Source organism: Rhynchophorus ferrugineus, unplaced genomic scaffold, assembly GCF_030347505.1.
Source record: "Rhynchophorus ferrugineus isolate W39M unplaced genomic scaffold, kcgeb_rfMv2 rfM6, whole genome shotgun sequence".
Taxonomy (NCBI): Eukaryota; Metazoa; Arthropoda; class Insecta; order Coleoptera; family Curculionidae; genus Rhynchophorus; species Rhynchophorus ferrugineus.
The window spans coordinates 15749146-15767670 of NW_027472585.1; the positions used below are offsets into that span (position 1 = coordinate 15749146).

At 35.4% G+C, this 18525-nt stretch overlaps 1 protein-coding gene across 1 annotated transcript in view; it reads left to right on the top strand.

Moving 5' to 3' along the window:
- Nucleotides 1-18525, top strand: part of Ir8a (Ionotropic receptor 8a) — a 66943-nt gene that overhangs the window by 47946 nt on the left and 472 nt on the right. Inside the window, exons 6-14 of the mRNA XM_076407150.1 lie at nt 7113-7205; nt 7966-8160; nt 8225-8324; nt 11884-12061; nt 12121-12304; nt 12357-12478; nt 17934-18097; nt 18154-18307; nt 18364-18485. Coding sequence (XP_076263265.1) covers nt 7113-7205; nt 7966-8160; nt 8225-8324; nt 11884-12061; nt 12121-12304; nt 12357-12478; nt 17934-18097; nt 18154-18307; nt 18364-18485 — 1312 coding nt within the window. The remainder of the gene's footprint in view (nt 1-7112; nt 7206-7965; nt 8161-8224; nt 8325-11883; nt 12062-12120; nt 12305-12356; nt 12479-17933; nt 18098-18153; nt 18308-18363; nt 18486-18525) is intronic.

An 18525-nucleotide genomic window follows, 5' to 3' on the forward strand; every position in this document is an offset into this window, starting at 1 on the left:
AAGCCACCTATCTCGGTCTTGCCTTCGATCGCAAATTTAGGTGGAATTCCCACATTCAAAAGTCCCTCCAAAAAGGTCAAGGTATTGTTAATTTGCTGTTCCCGCTTATCAACCGGGCCAGCAGGCTTCCTCTATCCATAAAATCTCTCCTGCACAAGATGCTGGTTCGATCACTCGTTCTATACGGCTCCAGTGTCTATCTAAAATACGTCTCACCTAGCCAGGTGGAACGTCTTCAAGTTTTTCAAAACAAAATTTTCGGGGAATAATCAATGCCCCCTGGTTCGTCAGGAACAATCAAATTCATTGAGAAACAGGCGTCCCCCAAGTTCACGATTTTATATCCGAGGTTTACTCGAGATATTTCTCTACTCTTCGTCTCTCGGACAATAGATGTATTACCGAGCTGGCCGATATTTTAGGCCAATAACTCATTCGGCTCTTCATAGCGTTATTCTATCACAGCCGACACTACACCGTCGTGCTCTAACTCCAAATTGTCTCGACCTTCTCCGGCGAGCGATTAACTCATGTACCGCAAGCTGCGTGGTGTGATAACGACGCCACGTCCTTGCCTAGCCCTTGGCCTCTTAACGGTGTTACCGGTTACGGGCACCCTCCTTACTAACAGTAAGAAGTATCAGTTAGGGTTATTGGATCAGCTGATAGGGTGGGGTTTAGTGGGTAACCCAGAGGCAGTCTCCACATAACCAGTCCAACTCGCGTATTCCTGCGGGTCTTCCCGACCAGGTATCCGTAACAGCATGCCCGTACCCGATTCCAGGCCAAAAAAAAATTTTTTCTCAACTGCCCCAGTTTCTTTCATCCAATCAAATAAACACAGAACAAAAGAATAAACAAAGGTACTAAGGAAGATCAAGAGTGCTAAGGACGTTGCGCAGGAAGGCAGTACTCACCACAACAGAATTGATAAAACAGTGTATATGTATATTTATAATGTTAAAAATGTAGGAGAGAAAATCTGAACCTTAATATAAAGAATGTAGTTTTCATTCATGTTCTTGTTCGAACACTCACTACTATTTAGCGGACGAAGTTTACAGGTGAACAGGAAACATTGATTGATATAATCTTCTTTATTTAAGTTGATACAGTTTACATGTGGTCGATGGAAGAATGGGTCACGAATACACTGACTTACACCCAATATATCGGGTATTCCGCAGGGCAGTGTTCTTGACCCATTGTTATATCTATTTTATATAGCTCACCTACCGACCTCAAGAAATACTACTGTTGCAACATATGTCGACGATACAGCAGTTTTATCATCACACGAGGATCCAATATTAGTCACAAGAAACTTCCAACTTTATCTTAACAAAGACGAATTGTGGTTGACAACGTAGCGTATCAAAGCAAATGAGACAAAATCTACCCATGTGACATTCACCCTTTGTAAAAGAACATGTCCCTCAGTAAAATTGAATAATTATGAACTTCCGCAAGCAGACAACATTAAATGTTAGTGCGAAGTACTCTGAAAGCCTACTAGTGCATCCCAATGCACTGACCAAACAAATAAATGTGCGCGATGATGGTGTAGTAACGCTAACTACCATACGAAGAATTGAGAAAACCTCAAAGCAATAATAACATATACAACTTATGTCTGTTGCGACCCCGGTTGTCCTAAAAGTCAGTACATTTGTATCTGGTTTGAGATGAAAAATGTTGATTATTCAAATTTCAACAACAAAATATGTTTCTAAAGCTCGGAAATATATTACCTTCAACCGTACCTTCGGCAAACTCAAAATCTGACAACAAACAAACTGGTGCGAAATTGTTCTTTCAGATATGCAACAAGAACTTGCAACTCAGTTGGAAACCACCCAAGCAACTATTTCTAAGCTTTTGCACCAAACTGTCTTTGGTCTCATATTTTTTTGGAAAAGAGTGGAAATTCCACCGGTTTATCATTTCTTCAGGATAATCGAATGCACTTCAACTGATAATTCGATCAAAGTACTAGAATGCAAGGGCAAATGTTTTGTTGACTTTATTGCCTCGAAGCTTTCCTTTAGCTACATCATATACATGTTTCCTGACGGATCAGCCAAGCTCATAGAAAACATTGGAAAATATTTCCAAAATTAAATGATGAAGAATATATAATAATTACACCTAATAAAACATATTAATTAACATGTCCTTTCAATTGTAATGGAAAACCACTTTCTCAAATAAATGTTATTATGATGTCTTCACTTGTTCACGGGTCGAAGACTTGTACGCTTGCATTATGGCATATGCGGTTTCTAAAATATTTTAAACCAATTTTAAATTACAAGCGTAACATTGTTTTTCTTAATCGTTGTGCAATGATATTTATTTATAATAAATCACTAGTTTTTGCATTGTTTCACTCTGTATATAATAATTTTTTTCAGTATATTCAGAGCTTCTGATAAATAGGATTTAATTTATTATTATTAATTTATTATAATTAATAATAGATATGCTTAGCACAATCTTGATTTTAAAAAATTGTATTACCAGTCTTCTGCTGTACCTTAGGTTTAATTTATTAAGATTAAATTAGACTACCTCAGCTAAAGTTAACAGTAAATACTTGTATGATATAGAAGTCCATGTGGTTTTGCTTGTTTCAATCTACTGATTTCTCGCGTGCTGTACAGTAGCTGTATTACTTCCACGTTGATATGATTTAGTACCGTTATTTTATGTTTTAGGGATAAATCTTTAATATAATTAAAATAAATATATATATATATATATATATATATATATATATATATATATATATATATCGCTCATCATTCTGGTCTATAGCCAGACGGTGGAATACATGACGTATACCTGGTTACGGAGACCTACCCTGGAGTGACAAGTTGGACCGGGTTATGTGGGACTGCCTCTAGACTTACCAAGACTTTCTAAACTGAAACCACCTCATAGTTGACCTCTGTGGATCGCTACTGCCATTGCATTAAATTTGGGAATGTAGCACTCGCTGATTGGGCAGCAGTTATTGGGCACCAGGACCCGGCGATTCTATTTATTCGCGAACTTGAGTTAATACACACCTGGATAATGTCGTATGGGGGCAAAAGTAGTGACTGCAGCAACGGATGAGGTCGTTTCAGCCTGGAAAAGGGGGAGGTTAACGGTGACGCGGTGCTAAGCTCCCAGCATGTCGACCAGCTCGCGAACACGCGCGTTTTTAGAAGAACTTGATCTGAGTTGTTATTTATGGAATGATTGAGATATGAAGTGCTTGATTTCTGGAGTGTCAAGTTTCCCTATGAATTTGATTATTTCTAGCAAACCATGGAGCGTTTAAGATTCTCTGAAAGGAGCTTATGTTGGAAAACTTGAAGCCGTTTCACTTGGTTGGGTTTAACAAACTTGAAGTAGACATTAGATCAGTAGAGAAATACGGGCCGAATTAACATCTTGTAAAATAAGCATTTGCTGGAGAGAGGAAGTCTGCTTAGAAGAAGCAGAGAAGATAGCAGGTTTGCTATCCCCAAACCTTTCTGGATTTGGGAATGCCAACCGAACCGTCAGTCAAAGTGGAGACCTAAGTACGTGACGTTATCCAGCCATGGAATAGTTGCGGTGTCGATCTTAAGTTGCGAAACGCGCAGTGCGTAACGTTTCTTATGGGAAATGATGGCCTGAGTTTTCAGGGGGTTGATTTACAACCTCTAGAATTTGAACCACTTGACCATCGTCTTGAATTCTAACCCCGAACCTGGAGGCCATGAAAAAAGCAGTGTTGTCAGCGTAAAACGCGGCGTCAATGTGCTCTTTTCTCGGCAGAACTGAAATAAAGAAGTTAAATAAGGCTGGAGCCGGCGAGGAACCTTGATGTTCGACAGCATCGATTTGTTTTCGACTAGAAAGTGTTTTTCTGATCTTGACCTGGAAATATCCGTTCGATATGTAGGACTTGATTAGAGCGGTTAGGTCTTCTGGGAGGCCTAACAGCACGCACTTTGCGATCAAACCGTCATGCCAGACCTTGTCGAAAGCTTTGGTTATGTCCCGAAGGACTGCTCCAAGCTTTTTACGTTGGTCGAGAGCGTTATGGATGTATGCGGTGAGACGGGTAGCCTGATGGAAGGATGAGTGGTGAGAGCAAAACCCGAATTGTTTATCAGGAATTATGTTGTTTTTCTTTGTGAAAGATTTGAGAGTGTAAAGTATTGCACTCTCGGCAAGCTTCGAAATGGCGTTAAGAAAACTGATGGACCTGTAGTCAGATGGAAATGATTTTGCTCCTATCTTGAGAATAACCGCTATATGTGCGTATTTCCAAGAGGCCGGGAAATATTGCAGCCTCATGAAGGAGTTAATGATGTTTGTCAGTTCCGCAAGATGCTTCGGTATTCCGTCGAAACCTGAAGCTTTTTTGGTTTAAAGTTTGCCGATCGGAGGCTGTAGAGACTTTGGAGACACGAAATTTTTTTGACGAGAAAAAAGGCTGGGGTGACCTATCTTTTCATGGATTTGGACTCGTTGATGACAGTACCGTTGTCTTTAGGATTATTGTTCTCTCTGCGGGGGGGAGGCATTTCATCCGGGCCTCGTAAGTCTCTGCGAGGAGCTCTGCTCTTTCTTGGTCACTGACTGCAAATTTTCCTGTAACAGCTGACTTCAGGGGGAATGACATTGTGTGAAATTGACATAGAAATAGCAGCAATGAATATTACAAAAATTATACAGGAAGCAGCATACAGCATATTCCGCGACTACTAACAACGAAACATTTCCAAGAAAAAATACACATATATCATGTACAATACAGAAAAAGATAGCAGAAAAAAGAAAGTTAGGACGGAATTGGCAACAGTAAAGGACTGAAGAGAATAAAAGAAAATGTAATAGGGCAATAAAAAAGCTGAAATAACTAATCCAAAATGAAGACTATTCGTTGTGGAAAGCAACAAAAATCTTAAGAGACCCCAGCAGCATAACCCACCTATTAAAACAAGCGGAAATAATTGAGGTAGAAGCAATAAAGAGAAGGCTGACATTTTCTCAAAACACTTAAAAAATGTTTTTAAACCTTTCCAGTCTCAGCTACATAAAGATGACGAAAATAAAATTACTAGATTTCTGGATTCGCCATGTTAAATGGACTTAGCGCATGAGAAATTAACGGTAAAAAAAGTTTAAAAAACAATAATGAAAGAAATTAATATTAAAAAAGCTCCTGGTTTTGACTTAATTACTGGTAAAATTTTAAAAGAACTATCAGAAAAGGGTATGAAACTATTAACATTTATATTTGATGCTGCCCTAGCATCTGGAAAGTAGCTAAAATAATATTGATTCTTAAACCAGAAAAAATACCAGAAGATGGGACCTCTTAACGGCCTATAAGTTTATAACCGATAATCTCGAAAGTTTTTGAGAAACTATACATAAAGAAGCTAAACTATATAATAGAAAAAGGAAAAATTATTCCAGAGCATCAGTTTGGGTTTTGCAATAAGCATGGGACTGTAGAACAAGTGCATAGACTTGCAATCAAAATAAACACTGACCTAAATGCCAAAAAATATTGTACGGCTGCTTTTCTAGATATGTATGGCATACGGGCTTGCTAGTTAAACTAAAGAAACTTCTCCTTCATCCGGACTATCAGTTACTAAAATCGTATCTCACTGATAGACATTTTATTGTAAATCAAGGCGATGAACATACCGAATTAAATTCCATATATTAAGGAGTCCCGCAAGGTAGTGTACTGGGTCCAGTACTGTATCGTCTGTATACGGCCGATCTGCCCACTACAAAAGTAACTACTGTGGCAACATACGCAGACGACACAGCAATCTTAGCATCCCATGAAGATACAGTCACAGCATCAATATACCTCACAAACTCACCTGGAGCAAATACAATTTTGGTTGAAGACATGGCGCATTAAAGCCAACGAAACAATATCCACCCATGTAACGTTTACCCTACGTAGAAGAAAATATCCACCAGTTAATATAAATCATCGTCAACTCCCCCAAGCAGAGCAAGTTAAATATCTTGGTATGCACTTAGATCGACCCCTAACCTGGAAGAAGCACATACTCTCTAAACAAAAACAACTTCGACTGAAATTATATCAAATGTTTTGGCTGATCGGGCGGAAATTATCATTAGATAACAAGGTGTTGTTGTATGAGTCTTTTCAAGCCTATTGGGTCATATGGAATCTACCTATGGGGTGCCGCTAGCAAATCTAATATATCCATCATTCAACGGTTTCAAAATAAAGTGTTGCGTGCCATTGTTGATGCTCCGTACTATATTTCAAATAAAGTAATACAACGCGATATTCCTCTTGAACCTATAACGAGTGTAATTCAACGTGTTTGTGTGAAGTACTTCGAAAGTGTGTCAGTGCATCACAATATACTCGCTAGCCAGCTAAATATGCGACGTGATAGTGAAGTGCGTAGACTAAAACGTTCAACACCACCTGATCTGATCACTGGACATATATAGACTTTAGAATAAGCTTGAGAATAAGACTAATTAATTAAGATAATATTTTATACAGGAGATCGCTTAATGAAGTGATTTTCTACATGCCATGTATATATAATATAGACATATTATATATATAGATATAAGAAATACTTTTTGCCTATAGGGCAGATTGTGGAATTACAAAGGGTAAAAAAAAATTAGAACCGTTAAGAAGTAGAGAATATATATAAAAGTATAGTTTAATTCAGCTTTGCTCACTTTTTTCGATTTCCTGATAGTCGCAAAGTCTCCTTTTTTTTTAACAAAAGGTTTACTGTTTGACATGGACTCTGAACCAAATCCTCGTCATTAAGCCTACGTATTAAACAGTCTCCACCTTAGAAGCCAGATCAAAAGACATTCAGTCTTACCTGGCTTGTATGCTGACGTCACTGAGGTTGTTTCATTGACAGAAAAATTTAAAAAATTCACATTAATTACGAGAAAGCAAACAAGGGTAGTGATAAAAATTATTTAAAGAATCATAAAAAGATCACAAGATAAGCAAGCATATATAAATATAATAATCTATAATATATACATAATAATATAATAAATATCCTTCTACAAATTCTTACTTCTGATTTCAGATAATTGGAAATTTCCAAAATGGGAAACTGATCGTCACTCCAGGAAAACACATCAAGCCGATTAAACCGTTTTACCGCATTGGGATCGCACACGTAAGGCAGAAATTCCGTTGGCTAGTTATTTAGTTCTATACTTGCGGAAATCGGTTAACATATCTCCCTCCTTGGAAGGATGTGACGGAAAGTAAAGATTATAAAAATGGCCATAACGTTGATGTCATGTATAAATAGTGCACAATCATTTTTTTAAAAGTCCTATAATAAAAATATTGTAATTTGTAATGAATTACTGTTAGGTGCTTGCAAGCATTCTGATCATTATTTTAGGTATTTATTGAAAAAAATGGTTACAATACATATTAAACGATATTTTGAACATATCGTTCAACATTTTAAAACTGTGTACTAGCCTAGATATGATACATCAACTCAAATAAGCGGTAACCAAAATGCACTATGAGGGTCATTCAGTATGTTACAAAATATCTTTCACAATTCTTCCAACGGGTAGTCAAGAGTTGTCATACAAGAGAATTACTTTTCGTCCGTTATTCTTCTATTTCTGATGTTTTCTGCAATAATATGTAATTTGATTTGTTCAATTTAAAATATGACACAAAGTGTTGTAGGTTAAATTAAATAAACTCTTCCCTCATCAACATATTCAATTAGTAAAACCTTATCTCGCAGATAAATATTTATACAACTATTACTATAAAACAAAACGATTAACTCACTGAATTATATCTAATATATTCATATTAACGGTTATATGAATAATGAAACATACCAAAATTAATTTCTGTTTTAAGAACAATTATCAGAGAATAATAAATCGAATATATTATATCAGGCACTACCATGGTCATTTAAGGAACAGGATCCCAACACCGGACAGTATTACTGGACGGGATATTGCGCAGATATGTCTCACCGAATCGCCGAGGTGTTGAATTTCGATTTCGAATTCGTCGAACCCAAGTCGGGAACCTTCGGACAAAAAATCAACGGCACGTGGAACGGAGTTGTAGGAGACCTGGCCAGAGGGGTAAGCCCCACCACTGTCGTAATTATCTTTATGAATCGTTTGTGGACGTCGATCTGTACTTCAGGACACCGATCTGGCCATCACCGCCATTATAATGACCGCCGATCGAGAGGAGGTCATCGATTTTGTGCCGCCGTATTACGAACAGACCGGCATAAGTATAGGTAAGCCAAAATATATAGCTATCAGTTTGCAATTACAATACGTTGAATTTGAATTACAAAATTGTATGAAATAGGAACAACGAAAATTCTATCCATTTTTTTAATTTAATTAACCGTAAGATAAAGTTAAGAGTAAATCTTATACATTATATAAGTTCATGTAGTTTGGTTCGCTTCAATCTTCTGATTTCCTGCGTGTTGACCACTAGTGGTATTTCTAAAACATTGCTGTGAGTTTTAAGGCAAAATCTTGGATAATTTCGTAAATCCATTTGATTTCGTGGTCATCGTCCAGCTATTCGTTGGTTACGCAGCAATAAGCATTGGAAATTAATATCAAAATTTTGTTTTGGCAGCGTTGAATCACTAGTTGATTTTTGAGTTGATGTTTTAGTGCAACCCCATTGGTCCAAATTGGCTTTATGATCCATTTATAATCCATCGATTTATAGATCTTGTTGACTGTCACTTGTACTTTTTCTGCAACCTTAATAACTGTGTCGTTGGCAAATGTTTCAAGTACTATTTCTTTTATCATTGGGACATCAGCAGTGTAGAGCACACAGGAGTGATTGCAAGACATTATCCGGCCAATTTCTTATACTCAAATATGTTTTCGCTTTAGCCGAAAAATTATTGAAGAAATACAATCAATCTACAGGGAATGGATAAAATCATATGATCATCTGAAAACAGCCTTTCCATGGATGTTCTTAGTCTTTCGAAACTCTTACCGTGCTGTGTTCTGCTGTCACTTTTACTTCCCTTGTTTTATGGTGTATGTTTTATGTGTCCGTCTGTCAGTTAACTATGGGTTTCGTCCATTATTCCTCTTCGCCAATGGTTCGATACTATTACTCGTGCTTTTTGCAACAACACGTAATTCAATTCATTCAATGAACATCGGTGGATATTTACAGTAACAGCTTTATTTGGTTTTAGCAGCTTATAATAACTTAAGTCTTTCTTATCACAACATATAGACATCAATGCTTCAAGCCTGTGAATATTCCATTTCGGTATCGGTGTTGGTCTTGACTTCATTTGATCTACTTTTCATCACAATATGCTACAGAAAACTGCTTCTATTTTTGCCTGGCAAGCAAAAAAACTCAGAATAGAAGAGATAAATCCATTCAAATAACATTAATTAAAAAAAAAGGAATCGGAAAAGCTATGAACGTATACTAAATAATGAGCAAAATACATAAATATCAAAGAAAAAAAGTGGAAATATATGAGACAATATTTCGACAAATGCTAGCGTTCCTCTGCAAGACATGAGTAACATAAAAAAAATTAAAATAAAAACAAAATCTGAGCAGCGGAAATTAAATATCTTCGAATAGTGATAAGAGTGACAAGAATTGGCATGATGAGTATCATTGAAATAAGATTCAGCATCGAACCTTTAGAACACATAGAAATACGGAAGATTAGTGGAGATACTACAGAGCATAAGAAAAACAAGCAAGGACAAAAAGCGTAAGGGTCAAAGGACAACTTGATGAAGCCTGAGATGAAGCTATAGGCGAAACACTGCGACAAAAGAACAAAACCCATGGTTGTGGTAAAAACATTAAGCAGAATAAGCAACAATGGGCAGAACATGAAATATGTAGTAGTTTAATCACATAAAAGCTATGACAAATGTGAATAATCATACAATCGTTCATAGCTGAACTATTCTTTGAACAAAAAACGCCTTTAAGGTAGAATGATAACAAAACTTATTAAATGCTTATCCCACCACATACAATACAAAATAGTATGGCTTCTTTATTGACTTTATTCTCTCTAATGTTAACCTATACATTTTTACGTAGATAAAATGAATAGATCCACTTTCATCGCCAGTCCCTATACGGTGCTTAAAACTGTCCTTTTTGCCTGACAAAAAATTAAATGGAAACGTTTAAATGGTTCGAAATAGATTTTCAACCAATTTGTGTAATACCCATTTCTCCTGCTATTGTACCTTTCGTATCGTCTGAAAATACCTGGAAATAGTTTGTTCATTAACTGCTAAACTGTCTGAAAGTGCTTTGGGTTTGTACTAGATTATTGTCCAACAAGTCTTACAATTTATCGGCTTCGAACTAATTTACATCAAAATCACCACTTCAATCGTTTGAATCGTTGAAATCAAAACCGATAACAAAGATATAAAGATATACAGAAGGCGCATCACCAGAATTTCCTAAAAGTGCATGGTGGGTTTAGTATTGAACAACTGAATAATATCTCAATAATGCTCAATGTAAAAGTGTCCTTTAATTAGAAAATATATCGCATAACATAAAAGAATTCTAATCCCCTTTATGGTTTTTTAGATTACGTCGATAGTATCCCTGCGTTAGCAAGATGGTAATAAATCCATAAAATATTGTTTTATCACTTATCAATTTTCGGATATCAAAATTATTAGGGAAACTGCTGTTAAAACGCATTAAATCATTTATAGAAATACCAGATTTCCAGTTTGGATTTCAGAATCACCATTCGACATTCGATCAAGTGCACAGAGTCAGAGCAATGTCTCACAAACTTTTGGCCGAATATAGCATTTGGGAGTAATTTACAAAATGGTCAAATTGCTACCGAGGAATTACTTTCGACTGCTGGAATCATATCTTTTCTAAAGAAAACTTAGAGTCATGCTAGGAAGGGGAATTCTCAACACTTAAACCTATTTCAGCTGGAGTTCCACAAAGTAGTGTATTGGGACCATTTCTATATCTGCTTTATACTGCTGATATCCCAACAACAAAAGCAACAGTACTTGGAATATTTGCTGACGACACAGTTATAATAACAGAAGATGTATCTCTGTCTAAAGCTATAGAACAAGTACAAGTAGCGGTCAGCAAGATCTACAAATAGACTAGAGACTAGAAAATACAGGTTAATAGATTCAGACCTGTCCATGTCAATTTTACGTTGCGGCGAATTAACAAAACTTAATTATATAACTTGACGGATTGCCCGTCCTTAAGCAGAATCAGATACTCTCAACTTGATCTAAAATCAAAGAGATTGGTTTATCAATCCTGTTAAAGTCTATTGGACCTACGGGGTGCAAATATGGGGTGGCACCTAAACATCAAACCAACTGGTAATCCAACGCGTCCAAAACAAACATCTACAATTATTTACCAATGCTTACGTAACCAACGAAGGGCTGCACCAGGATCTCGGAATGAAATGGATACACGAAGTGATCCAAGATTTCATCCTAAAACATGAAACAAGGTTGCTAAATCACACAGCAACTGGGCAACACGCAAGAAATCAGAAAATTGAAGAGAACCAAACCACACGAAGTAGTTTAGTTTAATTTGGGAACTACATACTGATGTATTAATCCCGTACACGCCTTGCTTGTATATTAATGTAAGTACAACAGAACAGTAGTAATAAATTACGGTTAATAATAAATAATTTGTGAATTAAATTAATTAATTATACTATACATATCGAATGTAAGATGTAATTAATAAAAATTTATCACTTTCCATTTGTATAATAGCGACAACACTTATCTTTGACGTTTTCGCAGTTATGAGAAAGCCTGTTCGCAAAACGTCTCTATTTAAATTCATGACGGTACTGAAACTGGAAGTATGGCTGAGTATCGTGGCAGCACTAATAGTGACCGGCTTCATGGTATGGTTTCTCGATAAATACTCACCGTACAGCGCCAGGAACAACAAGCAAGCATATACTTACCCCTGCCGGTAAACGCAACCTGCCGTCCAGCACCAGGTTCTTACGCCGGTTCCCCTTCTGTTTTCAGGGAGTTCACGCTGAAGGAAAGCTTCTGGTTCGCTCTGACGTCATTCACGCCGCAGGGAGGGGGCGAAGCCCCGAAAGCCCTGTCCGGACGGACTCTGGTGGCGGCGTACTGGCTGTTCGTCGTGTTGATGCTGGCGACCTTCACGGCCAACCTGGCTGCATTCCTAACGGTGGAACGGATGCAGGTGGGCTAAAAATAGAATCGATGCGAAATAATAAAGGCAGCGGTTTTCGTAGGCTCCGGTACAATCGCTGGAACAACTCGCCCGACAATCGAGGATCAATTATACGGTGGTGAAGAACTCGGAAATTCACGAGTACTTCATTAATATGAAATTTGCCGAAGACACGTTGTACAGGCAAGTATAATGGTTTAGGGAATAACCAATTTCGATATGTTCCTGTTTTTCAAAGCGCATTCACTGATATAAATTTCAAAAAAAAACAACATTATACATATTTGTTCCGATTATATTACTATATTATTACCAGACACTAAATGTACCGTTATCTTGTGTTAATCAGAGATAATACCTCCCTCTTGAAGAAATGACCAAAGAGAATTATGACACAAAAGGCGAGATGACTGTAACAGAATCACAAAAAAATTAATTTATAATAGTAATATACAAGCACAGTTAAACTATAGTAGACTATAGTATAGATAATGACTATACAGTGTGATCGACCTGAAATAATAAGTGATGATACCAGAAATACTAATCATGAAATGGGATAGAACATTAAGTAAAAGTACTATCAGTACAGCACTTGACAAGAAATATAATAAATATAGGTAGTGACCTTAATGAATGCCCAATAATCGCCACTTGCGAACTGTGAAAAAAATATTATTGAAATCAAGTGCTACTAGAATTAAATCCATATGTTTTTTAGTTAGCCCTAACCCTCAAAAGGTGCGTGTATAAATTGACAGCTGTTGGATCATTAGTATCTGAATTATAGCATTTTGAGTGAAGCAACTTTTGTTATTATGAAAAAATGGATAAAAAGGAATTTCGCGTGTTGATAAAATATTGCTTTTTGAAGGGAAAAATACAGTTGAAGCAAAAACTTGGCTTGATGCCGAGTTTCCGGACACTGACCCAAGAAAATCAACCATCAATGTTTGGTATGCTAAGTTTAGACGTAGTGAAATTAGCACCAAAGACGGTGAACGCAATGGACGCCCAAAAGGGGTTGTTACCGACGAAAACATTTAAAAAATCCACAAAATGATTTTGAATGACCGTAAATTGAAATTGAATGAAATAGCAGACACTCTAAAGATATCAACTAAACGTGTACATCATATCATTCACAAATATTTGGCCATCACGAGCTCACTTTTGACCAAAAACAAAAAACAAAAACAAAAATTGCTCAAAATTGTTGAAATTTTTGTTTACCACAACACACATGCCAGGCTATAAAAACCTAATAAATTCACATTGTTCGGTCAAATATGTATCACTTAAACCTGGTGAAGTGTAGTTAATCGAACTATCTCATGTACAAGAAACGAGATATTTGGTACTGGCTTTTCGTAATCTAACCATAATGGTATTTGATTGACACTTGTTGAGGGCTTCAATTTATTAATAAAATGTAATAATCCGCAGCTAGTGGTTTTGCTTTTACCTTAATTTACTATGTAGTAGCCTTAAACCACGTCCTGAACTTATAGTCTAAGAGCTAGCAAAGTTCTTCAGGTAGAGAGAGAATTTCAGGTACGCTGATATTTTTACATATCATCTCTCACTCTCTCGGCCAGCACCTGGCCCATCTGGCTGGCGGCAACAGTTGCGTTTGCCACTGCGCACCGTACCTGCATAGGTAAAATACTCAATTTTTAAATTAATTAAAAATTGATATTTTTTTTAATGACTTTTGATATGATGATGAAGTTATGAAAAGGTGGTTTTGCAGCATGATAAAGCGCCATCTCATACAAAAAATCAGATAGTGCCCAAAAGGAGAATTTTCAGACATTTTGTCATCAAAACATTATTCCGCGTATCATTATTAAACCAACCAATCAAATACGATCATAAAAACCCACGCATTCCCTAGATAAAAATCCGTTTAAACATTATTCGAACCATAAATAATGTTATGGTTGGAAATACGATCTGATATCGAAAGGTGACATTTTAAATAATGGCCTGCAGCTTGCAATGCACTTGATACAGTTATTTTCAATATAATGTTAGCAACAATACACAATTGTTGTGTAATTATATAATACATTCTAGATAAATTGGCTCGTTAATCAAGTAAGCAATGTCATTCGCTTTTTGTTCACGTATATAGTGAGCACCATCTGTCAGATAAATCTGCAAGTCGCCACTAACTGTCATTTTTCATCTAGTCATATTTTATTGTATACGAAATATATTATTATTCAGCGTAATAATTTGCTTGAATGGATGGAGAAATTTTCAAATACTTTAAAATGGTATTACCAATTTTGCGATTATCAGATTCTCTAACAAATCACTGCGGGTGTGTAGAATAATTAGAAAGAGAAATAACAAATATTTTCAAAAATAATGATTATTCTCATTAAAAACTACCAATAGTGTTTTAAATACTGTTATATACTTATTCCAAAAATTCCGCTACTGATTTTTCGGAAACCCAAAAAAATACCCTTCTAGCTCAGGTATAAAAAACCGGAAATCAAGGAAGGTAAATCAGGAGAATAAGTTACGGAGAGAAACATTTTGAACATACATCCTCAATGGTGAAGTTCTTATTATGACCTCAATATTCGAAGATGATAATTCGCCCATATACACAGACAAGAAGGTTCAGTCTTGGCTTGAGGAGCACCAGAATACCATCAAACATCTTTCCTGGCCAGCATAATCGTCAGACCTCAATATAATTGAACCATTATGGGGAGTTATAGAGCAGAGAGTGAGGACTAGATTTCCATCCCTAATATCATTGAAGCAATTGACGGATGTTTGGGTAAAAAATGGGACGACATTCCCTTGGATGCTATTCACATACTCTACCAATCTATTCCGCGGAAAACTGCAGCTGCTTTAGAATAAAATTTTAAATAAAATGCTATCTCAGGTCTTTATATGAAATAATAACCATGTTATTCCACAAACTTCCATAAATCGTCTAAATAGTTTGCTTATACTTGAAAGAAAATGTCTATACAAAAATAATAAAATCCATTTCCTTAATATACATAATAATTACTAGCGTTAGGAACTATCAACTGAAAATAGTCGAAACAGTTGATAGTCGCCAAACAGTCGAAACAGTCGATAGTCAAAAAACATGCGACTGAAAATAGTAATGACTTTTTTCAGTCAAATGCACGGTTCGACTGTTTTTATTAATTCGTGATGTCAGACGAAGATGTATGAATCCTTTACTCTATAAATTGTGAGAGAGGAAAGGACGGAGATAATTGCTTGTAGCAGTTCCAACGGTAGTATAAGCGAGACGGGGATGTACATATTCATTCACGTACTAACTTTAAAATGATGAAATATATTACATAATCTATGAAAATCAATGGAGTTTTTCTATGGAATGGAATAATACCCCACAAATATTTTATCGCATTTTAATATGTTATCTGCTATTTTAAAAAACTTAAAATGCACGATAACCATATATAATAAAATACTTACATTACATAGTTAAAAATGATCGCACAATAACTACTAGAGCTTTTTTAAATAAAGTAAACGTTTTATTTATTATTGAACCGACATATTTTTTAACAAAAATCGAGACAGGAATCGAAATATTATCTATTATTAAAACTATTTCACTATTTATCATTCACAATGTAAATCTTTTTACCCTATTACATTAACAATCTTGAAAAATATCGTTCCAAAATGTTGCTATATTAATATACAATATATTGTTATTTACAAGCAAACTACCAAAAAATCATAAAACTATATATATTACATATAAATCTAGCATAAATTGGATACATTTTTGTCAAGGTAGCGGCTAAGACGATAGAGCCAGATCGCTAAAAATCAGTCGAATGAAACTAGTAAAACCAAAGTAGTAACTAAAAGTACCCGACTGAAACAGTCGATAGTAAATATGTTAGTAACAAAATCATTCAGACCGAAAACAGCTACCGAAACAGTCATTGTTAAAAAGTAGTAAAATCAGTCGAACCAAAAATAGCGACTGAAACAGTCGATAGTAAAAAGTAGTCAATTAGTAAACAGTTGATAGTCGTTTTCAATCGATAGTTCCCAACTCTAATAATAACCAACAATCACTAAAAGTAATTATTTATAAAATGAAATATTATGAATATAGAAATGTATTTATTTTTATGTTTAGCGCAAAGTTGATAGTTAATATAATAAAACCACGAAATACAGCAATCCGCCATTATGAGATTTGTGTCATGTCTATGTAAACTGATGGAAGCGACGTTTTAGTTTTAGAGTGTATAGAGTTTTCCGTGATTTCTAAAAATAAACCGTCGAGTATTCAAAAAAAACTTAGCTATGGAACCAATTTATCAAAAGTTGATTTGTAGATGCCAGAGAATAGCTTATATATTAAATAAAGACTTTTTCAGTTCAGTCAAATTCAAAAATGCTAGAATTTCAATTCAAAATCGTTAGTAATCTTTAAAGAAGATAGCTTAAGAACTAGAGATTTCAAAAATAAATGTATAAAAGCATTTCGTCATAAAATAATATTGCAGATTATATTACATACATTTTCTTTTTATTAATTATATATCAGCTGATACCACACCAAATCATTTATTCAGAAGTAGGAAAATGTATATCCATTAAAATATAAAGTGGCCAGTCTATTGATGAGATGAGATCTCATCATGTCAAAATGGTTTCCACAGAAATAAAATGGTGAATTTAAACAACTTTGAACTGTTATTCGATCTCATGGTGCAAGATTGAGCCACTTTCTCTTGTGAGACGCGCAACCAAACAATTTGTCATATACTTTTTCATAACTAATACGAAAAATAAATCATTTTGGTGCTTTGGCTTCTAATGCTTATGATTAATTTACAGTGTTTTAGTGTGAAAACATAAATTATTAACTTAAAACTATATTTTATGTAGAAATAATATATATTATTAATAATATATAATAAAATATATAATAACAAATAAAATCTATAATAAATAATAATATGTAATAAATATCATTCGTTCTAAATAAAATGCCTCATTATCTAGTATAGTCTATCCAAAGTGGCTGCGAACATACGTCATCAAATTGTTTAATATATCGCCTATCGAATTTGTAAAATCGTTTTAGAATCAGATAATATTTTCCTTCTCATTTTATTCTAATTAAAAAGAGATACATGTTGACTGATAATTTCGAACATGTAACCGAACCAGCCTGTCAATGTCGTCGGCTTGTCAAACGTATGCAAAATTCTTGAAAACAACAGCAATAAGAGATTATAACCCTAACCTATAAACTATTGTGGCTGTATAATTAACTGTGGTTTTTAGATGTACTATAATGTTAAAATAAATTATATTTTACAACATTTTTGTTTCTTAATTTTATTTAGAAGAGAATTTTGCTATAGATCAAAGACAAAATAAGCTACAACTCAGAATTGACGTGTCAACATTGCACCGTTTTGACGTCATAAATTGAGACGGCGTATGTTCACACCAACTTTGGATAGACTATAAGTTGTGTTTTACAAATTGTTTTTACTTGAACAGATAGCGCCATCTACCTGTCATATCTCCAGGATGTCAAATTTTATAGGTTAAGAATTTGCGATGTCAATTGAGATTTTCTTCAATATTTCAGGATGTGGAAAGAACTAACTTTAAACGCTTCTACGGACGATACCAGGTACAGGGTATGGGATTATCCGATCAGAGAACAGTACGGACATATTTTACTGGCAATCAATGACTCAAACCCTGTAAAAGATGCCGCGGAGGGCTTCAGATTGGTCGACGAGCATCTAGGTCCCTATAAAGTAGCCGTCCTCCAATCAAATCTAAGTTTGAAACCATTTTTTCAGATGCCGATTTCGCCTTTATCCATGACTCCAGCGAGATCAAGTACGAGATCAGCAGGAACTGTAACTTCACTGAAGTCGGCGAAGTATTTGCGGAAAAACCGTACTCGGTTGCCGTTCAACAAGGCAGCCATCTTCAGGATGACCTTAGCAAAGTGTAAGTTGAAGGCAAGTCAGGAGAATTGAAGGATATTGTGATGTCTTCAATTTCAGGATTCTTGATCTGCAAAAGGATCGGTTCTTCGAGCAGCTTCAAGCTAAATATTGGAACCATTCTGCGAAGGGAAACTGCCCTAGTACTGATGATAATGAAGGGATCACGCTTGAAAGCTTAGGTACTTTTACGTTCCTTTTCACTATCTGGAATAAAAATTA